Source organism: Acomys minous (assembly GCF_964271855.1).
Source record: "Acomys minous genome assembly, chromosome: 12".
Lineage (NCBI taxonomy): Eukaryota > Metazoa > Chordata > Mammalia > Rodentia > Muridae > Acomys > Acomys minous.
The window spans coordinates 79,850,954-79,869,746 of record NC_140493.1 but is presented as its reverse complement, the minus strand read 5'-3'; the positions used below and the strand labels follow the sequence as shown (position 1 = coordinate 79,869,746).

At 40.4% G+C, this 18,793-nt stretch overlaps 1 protein-coding gene across 7 annotated transcripts in view; it reads right to left on the bottom strand.

The window, feature by feature from the left end:
- TRIM37 (tripartite motif containing 37) overlaps window positions 1–18,793 on the bottom strand; it is a 133,833-nt gene that overhangs the window by 68,386 nt on the left and 46,654 nt on the right. For all 7 annotated transcript variants that reach the window (XR_014783522.1, XM_084803258.1, XM_084803260.1 and 4 more), the window contains exons 14-17: window positions 13,815–13,929; window positions 11,810–12,028; window positions 10,318–10,454; window positions 7,871–7,956 (exon numbers count right to left, since the gene is read on the bottom strand). Coding sequence is in view for 6 of the 7 variants with exons in the window: in XM_084803258.1 (XP_084659384.1) it covers window positions 7,871–7,956; window positions 10,318–10,454; window positions 11,810–12,028; window positions 13,815–13,929 (557 nt within the window). In the remaining variant the exon portion in view is untranslated. The remainder of the gene's footprint in view (window positions 1–7,870; window positions 7,957–10,317; window positions 10,455–11,809; window positions 12,029–13,814; window positions 13,930–18,793) is intronic.

The window sequence follows — 18,793 nt, the reverse complement described above, 5'->3', positions numbered from 1 at the left end:
ATTAACATCTTTCACTACTATGTTTATCACAACTACTGAAGTAATACTGATATGCTAAGTTACTAACTTGTATTCTTTGTATAGATCTTCAGTTTCCCCCGGAGGTTCACTTTTTCTATTCTAGAGTTTAATCCAGAACACCAAATTAGGCCTCTCTGATTTGTGACTGTTGTCCTTATTTGGGTAATTTTGTCAATGTTCTTCATCTAAGGGCTTCTCCGACTTTAAATACTACAGAAGTGGATAGGTAGGCTCTTTACACACTAGCAGGTCTTTTCACAGATGACGCTAAATGCATCCAGTATAGGTGATGTTGGCCAGGTTTTCCCAAGCATAGCCTTTATTAAAGGATGAGGAGTTACTCTGCGCCTCTTTGAGAAAAGACTGTCCAAAATGACTTAAAATTCTGCAAGTGTTCTGTCATATTTTAGCTAATTATTGATCTTTAGCTATAAAGCACAGTAGTTTTTCTCATTCTATTTTTCTGGAAATAGAAATACACCATTATATTCAATAATATTTGTTAAAGAGATAAATCTCAGGGAAGTTTAACAATGAAAATAAAGGTCTTTGTTCAGTATTACACCCTCAGTATCTAGGATACAGTACCTAGATGTTATTAGAATACTTAGAGCTACAGAAAAAATGCAAAACAAAAACAAAAACAAACAAAAATCCAACTAAACAAAATCTCCTACACGGCATTTAAGCAACACTTGGAATCCACACAGGGAAGCAGTTCCCACCTCACGTTATTAGTAAGTACTTTTCTGTAAGGGGTACTGGGGATTGAACCTAGTCCTCCACATGCTGGGCAAGCACTCTCAGTAAACACTTGAATGAACCAGTTAACTTAAATATATAACCATGTTTGGCCAGGCGTGGTGGCACACGCCTTTAATCCCAGCACTGGGGAGGCAGAGGCAGGAGGATCCCTGTGAGTTCAAGGCCAGCCTGGTGAACAAAGCGAGTCTAGGACAGCCAAGACTACACAGAGAAACCCTGTCTCAAAAAACCAAAAACCAAACCAAACCAAACAAACAAACAAAAACCAAAAATAAATAAATATATAACCAAGTTTATCTTATGTTTGCCAGTGTTAAATATAAGAAATTTCATACCATATATCTTAAGATTTAAAAAATCCTGAAAATGGGCAATAAAGTAGTTTTACAATTAGTAATCAGCATTTATTTGAAAAATGCTAAATGTTCCTTTATGATACTGTGTTAACTGCTAGGGAGATAAGAAGGAGGAAGAACACAGTTTTGGCTTCAACCTAGAAAAGTAGGTGGCCAAAATAAGCAACTACATGGTTAACATCCAGTCTAACAGGTTACTTTGAAAGCAAAAAACAGGTAAACAGTTTTTTCTTAAAAAGGGCTTCCAAGAAAAAATAAAATGTAAGCTAAAATAAAGGAATAGCCACTGACTATACATACGATGAGAAAGGTGGGACATATAGAAAGGAAATGAGAAAAATATGAGCACATTAGAGAGTCTAGAAGCTGTTTCTCTTGACTTCATAAGAATGCAGAAGGACAAGGCTGGATACATGGCTCAAAGGTTAAGACCGCTTGCTGCTCTGTAAGACATGTAGCTTACTAGTGTTAGTTCATTGCAGTCCCAGGGGATCTGATGCCCTCTTCTGGCCTCAGAGGTAAAAGAGTAATTAAACCAGGCAGTGGTGACACATGCCTGTAATCCCAGTACTCAGGAGGCAGAGGCAGGCTGATTTCTAAATTTGAGACGAGTCTGGTCTAAAAAGTGAGTTCCAGGACAGCTATGGCTATAAATAAAGACCATGCCTCAAAAACAAAAATAATATTTTCACATAAACACAAAAATTAACAAGAAACAGAACACAAAGGAACATATGGTCTAGATTAAAGAATTTATATTTCATCTTGTAGTTGAAATCTAATAGTTTTTAAATAGAAAAGCACTATTGACAGTTACTCATTAAAAGAAAAAGACAAAACAAACAAACTGAAAATCTTCACTCTCAATTCATGGTGTGTGGGACACATTGGAAGCTACAAGGAACTCTGATCAGAGGGTGCCATGAAACAAGAGGCCTCCAGTAGGACCAGCAAAAAGTGGCAGCAGCAAAGTAGTTTAGGCACTACTTACAAGGTGGAATCAATTTAACTTGGTTACATAATTTCAAGAAAAGGATGAGGATGTGAAGAACACACAGAGCTAATAATAATCAAATGTAAGTAACAATTCTCCTGGGGAGGTGATTAGTCATACTTAAGTCTATATGATCTCAAAGTCATGGGAAAGATAAAGGCTAGAGATGGGACTGGAAAGCAAATACTTGGAAATGTAAATGGTAAAGATGTCTTTATTTACAGGAGCATGTAAAAGAACATGCTAGTGTTTATTCTAAGGCAACAGGAGTGCTGAGTTTTGAATGTCCCTATAAGAATTCGTGTTGAAATCTGATTCTAATCTAACAGTTACTGATGTGTTGAGAATTTTAAGAAATAACTAGGTCATTAGAGGCTTGATTCCATGAATGATTAATGTCTAATTCCCAGGCTGATGCAAAGCAGGGCTACTCCTGGTATTTTGGATTCACTCAGTCCCCACATGCACCCCACGAGACCCTCACTCAAAGTTGAGCAGATGTGGTCATGTTCTTGGAGCTCCAGAACTGGCCTAAATAAACTTTTCTGTATGTCATCCAGTTTCAGATAATCCCATTATAGCAGCAGCAACAACAACCACCACCACAACCACCACCACAACCAAAAAAGACACTGAGAATGGGGTGGGGAAAGTGTTTAGGAAAACCAAAATTCTGAAATGTGGGAAGGTATCTCAGCTCTGAGGTGGGTCAGTGTTCCAATGGAAGGGCATCCTGGCACAAGAGAGTCCAGGAACCACACAGCTCTGAAAGGAAGCCTCCTCAGGAGATGTTGCAACTCCCCGGAGAGGGTACCCCCAAATGAGCTGAGGAGCTGAGGAGCCTCAGCTCTGCTGCTCCTTTGCACTGTCTCATCTGGGCTTCTTGGCTTCTTCTGATCAGAGAGTCACACCAGGCAGCACATTTGTAAAAATAGATTTATTGCACCAACAAATCGAGGAGAACACAGCACAGCCTGATCTGAGCAACCCTTTCAGGGATCACAGGGGGTGGCATCCAGGGGAGCTGAAGAGGGAGTACCCAGGAAGGATATATGGAGGAGCCTGGCAGGGAATGCTTTCTATGCTGTGAATAGCCAACAGCCATAATAATACTGGAAAATAAAAATATGGAAGAGGCTTATAGCTAGGAAATGGGCAAAGGTTGAAACACTTTGAAGGTACAGGCTAGAAAAAGCTTGGAGTGCTATAAACAGCATTTCATATGATCTTGGTTGTGACTGGAACGCTAGTAAAGGGCTGGGCTGACCAACTGGCAAATGAAAAATCAGCAATGTGATATTGGAAAGTCAATAAAAAAAAGCCATTCTTGTTTTACAGTGGTGATGAACTTCACTGAAAAGTGACTATGCCTACTGCTTTATGGAAAACAACATTTTAAGAGTGATGACCTAGGGAATCTGAGTGAACACACAGAAGGATCTATGTGTGAACTTTTAACTGCAAAGAGCAGAACTTAGGAACAAAGGTATAACCTAAAACTGGAATTTATAGTTAAGATGGAAATTGGAACATGCCTTTAATCCCAGCACCTGGGAGGCAGAGACAGGCAGATCTCTCAGTTAAAGGCCAGCCTGGTCTACAGAGTGAGTTCCAGGACAGCCAGGTCTACACAGACAAACCCCATCTTGAAAATAACAAAACAAAATGAAAGCAAACTGTAAAGACTGTGAAAATCATATTCTGTCCTCCTAAAGAGTACAGTAGGTAATCGGCAGAGAGACTATATCAAAGGCAGATCTATTCTTCACTACCTAGGGAAAAGGCAGCTAGATGGTAATCAAGACAATGCGCTTAGGAAGATAGAATAGTTTCAAAGACTAGTGGTTGCCTTGTTGATGCTTCCTGTAATGGCTCAAACAGCCTCACATGTGGCTTGCTGGACTCTGAAGAGTTCAACAAAAAGCAAGCGTGGTGGTGTGCACACCCATGACCGGTCCACAAAGCCTCACAGAATGAAGAGCCTATGGAAGCAGGGCAGGCTCTGTGGGACTGCTAAGGCAGGACTCTGGCTTCTCTGAACAGCCATGTCACACTCGGTCCATAAAGAACAGACGCCCATTTCTCAGCAGGGTCCTCACTCCACCTGATGTAGTCACCCCAAATCTTTTAAGGAGAGTCACATAGTCATAAAAGAAAATATAGGCCCCACCCTTTTCTAATAACAAGCACAATGAATTCTAGCAAGTACCCCACCCACCCTGTGCTGAGATTCACACCTCCAGCAAATGGCCCATTAAATTATACCCAGGAGACTTCCCCTCATACATAGGATAATTAAGTAGTGTTTTTTTTTTCCTTCCTGTGATAAAGGCCACTGTGTTACTGTGTCCTGTGCTACTGAGGCACTGTACCACTGTATGAAGATGGAAGTATTCTGGCATGCTTAGCTCTAGCGAATCAGGCACATTCACCCTCACAGAACACTTCCCAGGCCCCACCTCCTCCAAGGCATATAAGGCACTGATTATCACAAGTAAAGGTGGCTTGATTTCCCATGCCACAAGACTCTCATTTAGGGAAAAGAAGGGTTCTTGAGACATGCCAGGCTTTCAGGATTTCTCAGTGCTTGGAACCACCCGCTCCATCACACAAGACCAGTGCTGCCTGCTAGGGAAAACACCTGCTGAGCCTGCATCTCACCCTGTCTGCCAGCGGGTTCATCTACCCCTGCCCTGCCAGGCACAGTAGACCAGTAGCACTTAGATCTTGTGAGGTTCCCAAATCCCCTCTTCCTATTGACCTGCAGTCCCATTCAGAAAAGAGCTGACTGTAACACCCAGTGTGGAAACTCATTTCCTACCCCTCACCCCCAACTCCCAGAGGCGGGGAACCTGGCTTTGTGCCCAAGCCACAAGCCTCACCCCTAAAGCATGCTACCTGGGAGGGAGGGAGAAAGAGAGGGACAGAGACAGAGACACAGAGAGAGAGAGAGACAAAGAGAGAGACAGAGAAGGGGAAAGAGGGAAAGAGAGAGAGAGAGAGATGGGCCTGCTGATCTTGAGGTCCATCTGATCCCATCTGGAAGCAAGCAGCAGCAGCCAGGCTGACCTGCAGGGACCCAGACCTGCTGGACTCTAGACCACCAGCCTCCATGAAGTATCTAAAAGGACAGACATTTGCTACAGGAGCCAGCTTGCTGTTCTTGAGAAACTAGGGTAACAGCACAGGCACCTGTACAAAAATCTGAAAGCATAGCCACTTGGGCAAGAATTTCCCAGAATTTTGAGTCAGTGCCTGGCTTCTACCCTTGACATATCCATACAGAGAGGATTTTATTTTTTTAGAACTTTAAGATTCTAAATGATGTGCTAGGAATTAGCTCAGCGCTAGAAAACTTGCCTAACAAAATGTGAGATCCTGAAATCAAGTCACAGCACATACACCCTACAAATAGTAAAAGGCCTACTGTTTGCCCCGCTGGGTTTAGACTTGTTTTGGGTTGGTTATTCCTTCCTTTCGACATATTCTTCCCTTTTGGAATAGGATGTTTACCTTGTGCTGTCTCATCATTGTTTATTAGCAACACGAGGTTGTCATGAGAGAGTCTCAGGGCCACCAGACGAAGGCATCATAAAAGATTTTCAAAGGAGGAAGTTGTACTTGCCTCCAGGAAGCAAGCTTACTTAGAAAGACTTTTGTCTGACAAGGTGTACATGACTTAGCCTACACAGTAAGCGTCACAGATGCTCTGGGCAGGGGAGCTGGACTGGCTAATGTGTGACCACAGTCAAACTGCCTAGGATTCTGGGAGAAGGAGCTTGGTTTATTCCTACCCTGGTCACAGCAATGTAGCACTCTCTGCCTAAGGCCTCAAAGACCTTTATGAAGAAAGCTGGCAATTTAGGGGACCTACAGGCAGAATGCTATGACTGGAATATTTCCCACCAAAACTCATGTCAAAATTTAAATTCCATCAAAGTTATTAAACGGCTGGAAATATTCTATGGTATTTGCAGGTGGGACCTTTGGCAGAGAATTAAGATTGAATTAGGTCAGAAAGTAGGATCCTAATCACTTGGGATCCTGGCTTTATAAGAAGCAGGAGAACCTGAGCTAGGACATTCTCACTGAGCTACTTTAGCTCCTTTAGAACTATATACAGATTTACCACTAGCAAGAAGGAAGCATACAAAATGTAACTGCCTGATCCTAAATTTCTTATTCTTTATAATTGTGATTCAAGTAAAACCTTTACAAATTACCCAGCCTGTTGTTCGTTTCAACAGAAAACTAAGAAGATGATGAGTAAATTAAAAGTAATAAGAAGTTAGCTTTAAAAAAAAAAAAGGATCTTGTAAATTTTTTTATTGTTTTGTTTTTTGAGACAGGGTTTTTCCGTGTACCCTTGGTTTTCCTAGACTCACTCTGTAGACCAGGCTGGCCTTGAACTTACAAAGATCCACCTACCTCTGCCTCCCAAGCATTGAAATTAAAGGCATGCGCCACCACTGCCTGGCATTGGCCTTGATTTCTTAATCCTACTGCATCAGCCTTCCAAGAGCTAAAATTAAAAGAGCTATAACAAAAGCCAGCTTTTAAATGTTCTAGCCAGTTTTCACAAACAGATGTAAAGACCAAAAGGAAAACATCTATTACATAAATAAGGTCTTTTCAGGAGTAACAGTGGGACTTGGGAAGGGTGGAAGACTGGATCCAAAAACAAGACAATCCGGGGTTCTAGTCTAGTTCCACCAACAACTAAATGTGTGACTAGGTAGCCATACCTGAGTCGTATAAATACGTGACTAGGTAAACATACCTGAGTTGTATAAATCCAACTAAATATATGACTAGATAACCATACCTAAGTTGTATAAATCCAACTACATATGTGACTAGGTAACCAAACCTAAATCCAATAGCTTCTTAAATATCCTTTGTAAGCCCAGATCGAATGAGACTATTTAGATCACTCTATAACCAAACCTTAATACAAATAAGACTATCGGTCCAGAGTTAAGAGTAAATAAAATGAGCTTAGGATCCATATAAAATTCAAGACCCAACTACTCCCCTTATTTGCTAAACTATGAAAACAGGATAAGCTACTTAATTTACCTATACATCAGTTTCTGTATCTATTTAAGTATATTTTGTCAGGTGCGATGTGGGCTGGAGAGATGGCTCTTCCAGACATCCTGAGTTCAATTCCAGCAACCACATGGTAGCTCACAACCATCTGTAATGGTATCTGCTTCCTTCTTCTGGTATGCATGAAAAACAGTGCACTCATATACATAAAATACACGAATAAATAAATAGATAAAATTTTTGTCAGGTGTGGTGGTCTATGTCTGTAATTCTACCTCTGGAAAGGCCAAGGCAAGAAAATCAGGTTAAATAGTGAGACCGCATGTTAAGAAACAGAATAAACAAATGGAGATTTTAAAATCTGTCTCAGAATTTTATAAATAATTATGGTACACAAAAAGTGCTTCATGAGAGTTTGAGGCCAGCCTAGTATACAAAGTGAGTCCAGGACATCCAAGGCTACACAGAGAAACCCTGTCTTGAAAAACAAACAAACAAACAAAAAGTGCTTCATGAAGTTCCTGGTACAGAACACTTTGTAAATGTTAGTTATTATTCTTTTAAATGTCATTAGTATTGCATTGATTCCATCAACCCTGATTGCAGGTTACCCTCCACTAAACTTGGTCAGAAGTGATCAAAGAGAGAAGTCAGAAGGGCAGGTGGAGGCTGGCCTCTGTACCTGGAGGTCCTGCCGCAGCTGCATCCTCCATCAGTTCTCCCTCTTCCAGTTCCATGTTGTTATATTCTACATCATTTTCTCCAGACCTGAGAAAAGACAAAAGCCATCATATTAACAATAACGTAATTTTCATAAAGAAAATACAATTAATATCTGTATTTGTGGACCAGTAAGATCGCTCAGCAGGTAAAAGCACTTGCCACCAAGCCTTATAAGCTGAGTTCAAGCCTCAGGCACCACATGAGAAAGCTGTTTCCCAGCTGTCCTCTGACTTACATGCACAGTGGTGTGTGTGTGAGAACACTCATAAACCACACTCCACATTAATTGTATTTGTCACACTTTGATGAGTTTTGTGTTTCTGAAAACAACTATAAGAAGACCTCAGTGAGAATCATGAGTATGCATTTAGGCTTTGGTTTTTTGTTTTGTTTTGAGCTAGGGTTTCTCTGTGTAGCCTTGGCTGTCCTGGACTCCCTTTGTAGACCAGGCTGGCCTCGAACTCACAGCGATCCGCCTGCCTCTGCCTCCCGAGTGCTGGGATTACAGGCGTGCGCCACCACGCCCAGCCTGAATCATGAGTATGCATTTAATGTTCAACTTTAATAACATCAAAGGTAAGCTAACAACATTTAATTTTTACATGAGACAACACTGTTGTCACTGTTGCTAGGCATGTGTGTCAGTCAGTACAGTGCTCATCTAGCATTTAGGAAGCCTAGGGTTTAATCTCTATAACCACATGGAGCCAGGTAGTGTATGACATCCAGCTGTAAGCCCAGGAAACCCAGGATGGAGGAGACAGAGACAGGAGGACCCGAAGTCTCGTCCTCAGTTACAGAGCAAGTTTCTGAGTAGCTTAGGCTATGGTGAGACCATCTAAAAGATAAGAGAGGGATGACCCACACTTTAGATAGTAGGAAAAACCAAAAACCAAACAAGAACATCACCAAACTCCTGGGGGGATGGGGGAAACCACACCTTACATCTTAATGTTTAAAGAAAAAGTCTAAATCAAGACTGACAGTACATGCCGATATGACCAATATTTGGGAGGTACATAGAAGATGACTGGGAATTCAAGGTCATCCTTAGCCAATGAGTTCCGTGAGGCTATTTAAAACCTAGCCACACACACCTTAATTACTACATAACCAAGGCAACTTCGGAAAACAGAGTGCTGCTTCATATTTGTTTTTTTAAGGTCAACTATCAACTAGTTTAAATTAAACTAAACTAAATAAATAAACTAAAATTAAAACAAAGAAATAGCTACTTTAAAAAAGTATTAACGTTAGTAATAAGAAAGAGCATGTGGGGGCTGGAGAGATGGCTCAGAGGTTAAGAGCACTAACTGCTCTTCCAGAGGTCCTGAGTTCAATTCCCAGCAACCACATGGTGGCTCACAACCACCTATAATGAGATCTAATGCCCTCTTCTGTCATACAAGCAGACCATTGTCTACATAATAAGTAAATTTTAAAAGAAAGAAAGAAAGAAAGAAAGAAAGAAAGAAAGAAAAAGAAAAAGAAAAGCATAGGACACTCTCTCTCAACATCCAGTTATCTCAGGTTCTGAAGGAGGACAGAGAACCTAGTCTAGGTTCAGATTTAGATGTATCTCCCCTGGCCCCAAAGAAATAGGCTATAAAACAATGTCAAAAAGACCTACAAGTGGCAGCCTAGCCTTATCAGTCATACATCTCAGTGAGTAAAAATCATTTACTGTGCAGCCCTGAAAATCTGATTTGGGGCTAGAGAAATGGCTCAGTGGTTAAAAGCACTGGCTGTTCCTTCAGAAGACTAGGGTTCAATTCCCAGCAACCACATAGCACCTCACAACTATCTGTAACTCTAATTCCAGAGGATCCAACGACCTCCCACAGACAAATGTGCAGGCAAAACACCAAGTATAAAATAAAAATAAGTTATAAGCTGGGTAGTAGTGGTGCACGCCTTTAATGCCAGCACTTGGGAGGCTGAGGTAGGTAGATCTCTAATTTCAAGGCCAGAGTGGTCTACCAAATGAGTTCCGGGACAGCCAGAGCTATACAGAGAAAACTTGTGCTGGAAAGCAAAACAAACCAAAAATTATTTATCTTGCGTTGTGAATGTTTTGCCTGTTCAATGTCTGTATACAACTCATGTGCCCACAGAGGCCAGAAGTGAACATCAGATTCCCTGGGACTGCAACTACAGATGGTTGCAGGATGCCATGTGGGTGGAGTAGCCAGTGCTCTTAATCATTGAGACATCTCTCCTGTCCAGTAAAAATATTTTTTGAATAAAAAAATAAAACAAGAATAAAAACTCATAGCTTAGCTTAGAAAGCCTAGATTATATCTAGATTATATCTTTTTAAAAGTGCTGAATATTTCTATACTTATCATAAATCAGTTGTTACCAATTCTAGCCATTCCTACTTAGACGTGTTACCGTGGGACTCACATGGTCTCCTCATCAATATCATTCTCTTCTGTGTTGCTCGTCGCTGTGGAACTAGCAGAAGAGCTGCTGCCGTCGAGGTGATTCACTTCGTCTTCACCAACAAGATCCAGATCCAGATCTCCATCTGAGAGCTCATGCTACAAGGCAAGGACAAGATTCCTTTTCATGGGGCTGGAGAGATGGCTCAGCGGTTAAGAGCGCTGACTGCTCTTCCAAAGGACCCAGGTTCAGTTCCCAGCACCCACATGGCAGCCCACATCTGTCTGTAACTCCAAGATCTGACACCCTCACACAGACATACATGCAGGCAAAACACCAGTGCACATACAATAAAAATAAATAAATTATTAAAAAAAAAAAAAAGATTCCTTTTCATTCCTTTGTAGAATTCTGAGTCAAGACTCTTATAATGTAGTCCAGGCTAACCTCAAACCCATGAAATTTTCCTATCTCAGCCTCCTACAAGCTAGAATGCTAAGCAAACACCATCACTCCTAGCTAAAACAAGATTTTTGTTCCAAACGTTTCTGCTCAGTTGGTCATCTGTCTAGGACATGAGCCGGAGCTCTATTTTCTGATCTTATGTCTACACTCTAGGGAAATGTCACTCAACCTCACTGACGGCTACCACTACTGATTACAGTTAGTTGTCGGTCTGAACTAGATGCTCAATGGAACTAGGAATAATTCACATATTCCAAGTCAGCTTCTATCAAGTTTCTCCTCAAAAAGTAAATCTTAAAGCAAGGCATAGTGGTGCACTGCTGCATATCAGCACTTGGGAACTTGAAAAAAGTCAGAAATCCACACCCAGTCATCTTTTATTACATAGTAGTGTGTGTGTAGCCCCCAGTGGGTTGGGCTACAAAAACAAATCAATCACATAAGTATCACCCCTCCCAACCCTTTTCACTCCCATAGCTCTGCATAGAACAAAATAGCCCTCTCCAGCTTTCAGCTGCCTCACCTACAAGGTCCACCATTTGTTTCACTCAGCCCATCAAAGCCTAACTGTTTCAGTCTGAGCCCTATTTTTTTTTTCTTACTTGATCAACACATTTAACCTCATCATCAGTCTCTCCCCATCAGGATTTTCTCATTGAAAAATAAAACCTGAGTCTGCCATCTTAAAATCAACAACTACAGAAAATCTACTCTGTACTCCTAATCTAAACTAAAAATAAGCAAACAAAATCTACTTAGTGAACTCTTATACAGGCTATTATTTGACTTGGCAAAAACTAACAGTTTCTCAAATCATAAGTCCTCTCACCAGCATTGATGAAGGACCTACCAATTACTGTGAATGAAAAAAGAAGATATTTTTAAACTGCACAATTTAAATAGTTTCTAGACTATGTGTCACAATTTTAGAGAATAGCCTTCTATAATTAACTAGTTTTTATAACTTTGCAATGTTATATAAGTATTAAATTTAAAACTGAAGACTATGATGCTACCATACACATCACTGATCTTAATCTATAATTACATGATAGTCTTCATTCTGAATCTTCTCCTCCTCGTCTTCCTCTTCTTTGGGCTCTCTTACAGAAGCTGAAGTAGGCCCACCTTCCAGAAGCATGTCAGAGCATGATACAGCCTTCTTAGTTCGTGTCTCAGAAGGATCATCATTTTGGGGACTAAGATGATTGTCCGGTGGTGACAGATCTCTTGATTTCTGAGTTCGGGACAGCTCAATAGTCAATCTCTTTTAAAATAAGAACAGTACAAATCAATATTAAGTGCAAGAGGTGTCTCAGTGGCAAAGTAAACAATGTTTATAGTTAAAGATTATATATAAACTAGGCATGATAGCACATGTCATTAATCCTAGCACCCAGAGGCAAAAGCCTGTCATCTACAGCCTGGTCTTCAGAGTACCCTCCTCTCCCCTTCAAAAAAAAGGAGCATCATATTGGAGTTTAAGAAACAGCTCTGGAGACATGCAGAAGGTGGCTCCTAAGGATAAGCAGGCCTTGTCTCTCCTGCATGATTCAGCAGTGCAATGCACACTCAAGGAGATATGCAGGGCCAAAAACATGCTTGTGCACATGGATCTCCAGGCTAAAGAATTGTCACCTACTGATACTGACACCTGAGTGGGAGCTGGGCAAGATGTTAAGTACCTTTACTCCAACACTTAGGAGACAGAGACAGGTGGATCTGTGTAAGTCTGAGGCCAGCCTGATCTATACATAGAGTTCCAGGGCTATACACTAAGACCATGTCTTAAAACACTGGGGGGAAAAAGTAGATCCAAATGTTGCTGAAAATAGTTTTAAAAAACCATTTCTTTGGACAGGAAAGATGGCTCAATGGTTAAGAGCACTGGCTGCTTTTCCAAAGGTCCTGAGTTCAATTCCAAGCACCCATATGGGGGTTCACAACCATGTTTAATGGAATCTGATGTCCCCTTCTGTCATGCAGGCATACATACAAATAAGAGCACTCATATACATACACAAAAAGTCTTTACAAAAGAAACAAAACCATTTCTTTAATTCTCCCATTTTCTCCTGTCATGTTTCTGAGCAATATCTATGAGAAAGATAAATAGCCTTTCGCATATCCAGTCTAAACCACACATATAGTTCACAAACTGTACAGAGAATACAGGCAGAATTTTTAATCTGCTTTGATGGTGACTTTGAGCATGAGGTAAACACTAATTACTGAGCTACATGTCCAGCAACATTCGTATTTTTGTATTTCATTTACTACCCCTTCATAATTCAGACCTCCCATTCCATCCAATGTCCATGTGGAGGGGCTGGAAGATGGCTCCATGCATAAGAGCACTGCCACCAAGACTGACTACCTGAGTGCATTCCCTAAGCCCACAGACTGGAAGAATCAAAATCCCAGAAGTTGTCCTCTGACTTCCATATGTACACAAGAGCGCCACCTATATACACATATGCATATACACATCATACACAAATAATTTAAACCAATTCAAATGTCACATGAAGGAAAGAATTCCTTACATAATTTCACTATTATAAATCAAAATTTATTAACAGTAATTTATTATAGTGATCATTCTACAACAGGAATTCAAACAAAGTGTGGCAACTTCCAATTATTCTACTTTTCTTTTCTATTTTCAATTATTCTGCTTTTCAATCTTTAAGCCCGTGATAGCTTATAGAAGACAATTTAGTAACTGAAGGAAACAAAATGTTTGTATCAAACCAGGGTGGCATTGCACAAGACAACTTTGCATAATAGAAATTTTAAATAACTACAGTGTCTAACACAAGCCCCTGAAATGAACTTACTACAACTAAGAGATAGTATCACTGATTTTAATTAAATTGAGCTAATGTGGCTATGAAATTAAGTAGTGCAAAATCTACAGGCTCAAAGGGTAGAGAAAAGAACTGTCAAACATTTACCACAAACTAAAATGGATAGCCAAACTCAAATTCAAAAAGCAACATGCCAAAAGGATAATAAGCTCAACTAAATGAGAACGGATATAATTGCCTTACCTCTTTAAGATTGTTTATTTGTTGGATATAACCAGTCTGTGCGGTTTCCAACTGAGTAATGTACCAGTGCTGATCCCGGCATTTTTGAAAAAAAGTTGGTGAACGTACCTGAAACCTTAAAGAATAGTTCCATGTGAAGAATAACCCAAACAGTGAATCAGTGCATTATATATAAATTCTACAGGTCCCATTTGATTAAGAATCACATCAGCTAAGCCTACACAGAGTAACTGGCTCAAAAACAAACACAAAAAATACAAGATGATATGAATTCTGAGTTTCTATTATCCGCTATTCACACATGTATTCATATATCATGATAACATATGGCTCTAAATATCAGCTGTCTAAATTCAATCTATGCTTTTTTTTTTCCTTTTATGTACTTGAATGTTTTGTCTGTTTGTGTGTCTCTGCACCACATGCTTGCCTGGTGCTTGCAGAGGTCAGAAGAGGTTATTATATCAGCTAAGACAGGAGTTAGAGATGGTTGTGAACTGCCACGTGGATGCTAGAAATCAAGCTGGGTCCTCCGGAAAAACAGCCAGTCCTCTAAACCACTGAGCCATCTATCAAGCCCCAAAACTACATTTTTCTAAAGATAACATAGTATGTCAAGATTAAGCTGCTGAGCTAAAGAAATGGCTCAGAGGTTAAGACTGACTGCTCTTCCAGAGGTTTTGAGTTCAATTCCCAGCAGCCACATGGTGGCTCACAACCATCTATAATGTGATCTGATGCCCGCTTCTGGCATGCAGGTGTACATGTAGACAGAGCACTGTACACATAATAATAAATAAAACTTTTTTAAAAATTAAGCTACCAAATTAAGCCATAAACCACAGATATTATAATAAATAGTTCAAATATGATCTCAAGATGGAAAAAAGGATCATAACTATACAGGAATAATTAGGAAAACGTTTTCCTATCCTTTGCCTAGATTAGGCTCCAGGAAATACGGGCTGGGTTTCCCCCCATCTCAGCTCTTAATCTCATTTCTTTTTGTTTTTGTTTTGTTTTTCGAGACAGGGTTTCTCTGTGTAGCTTTGACTGTCCTGGACTCATCTTGTAGACCAGGCTGGCCTCAAACTCACAGTGATCAGCCTGCCTGTGCCCCTCAAGTGCTGAGATTAAAGGTGTGTGCTACCACACTCGGCTACTACTTAAATCTTTAAAATTCCTTTTTCTTTTGTTTTTGCTTTGAGGCAGAATCTCACTCAGCTGAGTTGAGGCTGGTCTGAAACACAGTGCTTCTTCTACCTTAGACTCTCTAGTGCTAGCACTCAGCTGTGAGCCTCCACTCAAGGCTCCTCATATTTCCTACCATTTTGGAAATTCAAATAACCAAAATTGCTTCATTAGCCACAAGAGAGTTGTATGCTTCCAATAAATTATATCTTCACCTTCTCCAGATAACCTATAATCAAAACTAACCATATCAACAAAATGGCAAAGAAAAAGTATTTATACTAAGTCCTATTAACAGGCAAGTGAGTCCTTAAAGTACCTGGCCACTCGTATTTTTTTTTTTTAACTTTCTTAATAAGCTGGAAGGTGGCGGTGCACGCCTTTAATCCCAGCAACAAGAGGCAGTAGCAGGCAGATCTTTTGTGAGTTTGAGGCCAGCCTAGTCTACAGAGTGAGTTCCAGGACAGCCAAGGCTACACAGAGAAATGTTGTCTCAAAGGAAAGAAAAAACAAAAACAAAAACCTGTTCTATATTTATTGAAAACACACCTCTTTCTTACAGTCAAACATGATTCCACTTAGTGAAACGTACATGCAGCATATGCATAACATCATTTTTGAGGAAAGAATCACAAGGCAAAAAGACTTTATTTCTCTCATGTCTTTCCGACCTTCTACTCCACCAATTCTTGTGTTAGCTGCTGTCATACCAGAGAACTTCAATGTGCTCTCAAAGACTCAAGGGTAGGAAGGCAGCATGCCACTGGGGCCACGCCTTTGAAGAGGACATGACCACCACATTCTTCCAAACCGAGGCCACGAGGTCTGCCTCATCAAACACTTCTACCCTAATGTGGCGCTTTACCACACACTCAGAGCAATGGGGCTAATCTACCATGACAGAAACCTCTAAAATTCTAAGCAAGATTCTTTGCAAGTTAATTATCCCAGGTACTTGTTATAGAACAGAAAACTAACAAGCAAAAAAGAACTTGAAGAGAGTGGGATGGTTACAATCCATTATTGTTGGAAAATGAAGGCAAAAATTTGAAGCAAATAATCATATTGAATTCAAAAGCAGACAGAAGAGCTGCATGCACGCCTGTGCTCACTTTCCTTTCCCCTTTATACAGCCCAGAGCACAAACCCAGACAATGGTGTTGCCCAGAATTGGCAGGCCTTCCCAATTCAACTAACATAATCAAGATAATCCCCATAGCCACCCCACAGGCTAACCCAATCTACAGAGGCTCCAGGTGAGACTCCCTGCCTAGGCCATTAACACTGAGTGGACAAAACCAACCATCAAATAGAAATAATTCAGTTTCATCTAAGATTTTACACCTAATGAAAGAAAATACTCTAATAGTTAACTGCAGCCATATCTAATTCTAGCCAAAGATGCTCATGTATGACAAGGCAAAACTTAACCCTGAATCACTATTTTAAGTGCAGACTGCCTGTAAGGAGCCAGCCACAATCGTGCCAGCCACACCCAATAATGGCGCTGGTCTGGGTGCTGCTATCTGTAAACAATTGCCAGTACACATGCGTTTGCTAGAGCTATCTCCAGTTGCCCCTCCCGTCAGGGGGACTATGCTAATTGTAACTGCGCTTGTGTAAGCTGTTGACCTATCTGCACTCATATGTTAATTAGGCATTCTGCCTGAACCTGTGAGGTGTTAACGCGCCACTTTAGATGGTATTTAAGCTCAAGCTCTGGGGGAGTTTGGGGTCCTTCGCTTCAGTTTCAAGGACGCTCCCAATAAAGCGTGATTGAGAAGGATCCTGGTGTTAAGCGTCTTTCTGCAGGCAGGAGGTCACTTCAACTGCCTAGTAAGTATTCATGGGGAAACATAAAAGCTTTCCAAGTTTTTTGGTTTGGTTTTCTGACTGATGGAACAAACACCTAGTCATTTCTGCATGTTAGCTTTTATACTATTTGTGCTGTGCCATTAAGATAAAAATAGGAGGGAAACTTTCCTGTCTTTCTTTTAAAGAACAAATAAACATATAAACTTATCAAGCTTAATTATGTATTTATTTATAGTTACAGAAAAGCCAGGTGTGGTGTTGCACACCTTTAATCGTTTGCACTTAGGAGACAGAAGCAGATGCATGAGTTCAAGGGAAGCTTGGTCTAGAGTGGGCCAGGGCTAGAAGGTTGGCCAGGGCTACACAGAGAACCCTGTCTCAAAAAACAAGAGAGAGGTACAGAAAAGCCTTAACTTTCTATTAAATAGGTAATATGTAAAAACTGTGTCAAAATCTTAAAGAAAATGAACAAAAAGTGAAAAGGGGCTAATTAGGAAGAGAGATTAGCAGGAAGATGGTTAAAAATATGGTAAGAAAGATAAATGTGATCTAAACTTTAATACATTAAACATAATGTCATAATGAAACAATTATTGTATAACATATACATATATATTAGTATATATATATACTAATAAAAACATAAAGGAGGAAATGTAGCTGTCATTTTGGCTACTTTGCAGTTCTTTTTCTCTCTTCCTTCTCAACCCCTAACACTAAGTAGGAAAGAGAAAAGGATAGAAGGGAAATGAGGTGATATCATCATTAAACCACTTTCCCGCTGATTAGGGGAGTTGACTTCCATGGGGTAAGATCTGACCTTCGCCATCAGGATATCTAGTTTCCTCTCGTTTCTTTGTGCGCCACTACTTGACAAACAGCATCCAACCACAAACCAGCCAACAATAGCTACTCCATTTCTTGGGGCCCTAGCACACACACACACCCACACCCTCTGAAAATTTCTCAGAATTTCAACCATCACACACTTGCAGAACCTCTGCAGCAAACAAAACTACACCCCTGGTAGAGCACAAGGCAAATCATATATCCCCACACCTGAAATTAAAATGAAAACATATTCCCATAATGTTTCTGTGGGGTTTTGTGGGTTTTGAGACAGGATTTTTTAAAAAGATTTATTTATTATTATGTATACGGTGCTCTGCCTGCATGTATACCTGTAGGTCAGAAGAGGGCATCATGTGGTTGCTGGGAATTGATCTCAGGACCTCTGGAAGAGAAGTAAGTGCTCTTAACCTCCGAGCTATCTCTACAGCCCCTTGAGACAGGATTTCTCTGTGTAACAAGAGCCCTGGCTGTCCTGGACTCACTTTGTAGACTAGGCTGGCCATGAAATCACAGAGATCCACCTGCCCCTGTCCCCTAAGTGGTAGGATCAAAGGCATGCACCACCACACCCAGCTTATTTCTGTGTTTTTTTTTTAAAGAAACCAACAACACAAAATTCTCACTACAGGAAAATACGTCACTTTGGTAAATTGATGTTTGAACTGTGACTGAAGCATGAAATGCCAACAAAGTATTTTCTTTGGTGAGTTAGAAAAATAAGACTATTAACTCATAAGAAAAAAAGTGAGACCAGGTGGTGGTGGTGGCCCACACCTTTAATCCCAGCACTTGGGAGGCAGAGGCAGGCGGATCTTCTCAAGTTCAAGACCAGCCTGGACCACAGAGCAAGTTCCAGGACAGTCAAAGCTGTTACTCAGAGAAACCCTGTCTCTAAAAAAAAAAAAAAAAGAAAGAAAAGAAAAGAAAAGAGAAGAAGAAGAAGAAGAAGAAGAAGAAGAAGAAGAAGAAGAAGAAGAAGAGTTTTCTTCCTTTTTTTTTTTTTCTTGCTCCTTCCTCCCCTGCTCTCCCTCTTCCTGTGTTTTGCTTTTTTTTTTTTTTTTGACACAGCATCTCAGTAATCCTGGCAAATATTGAATTCCCTAGGCAGGGAATTAAACTTC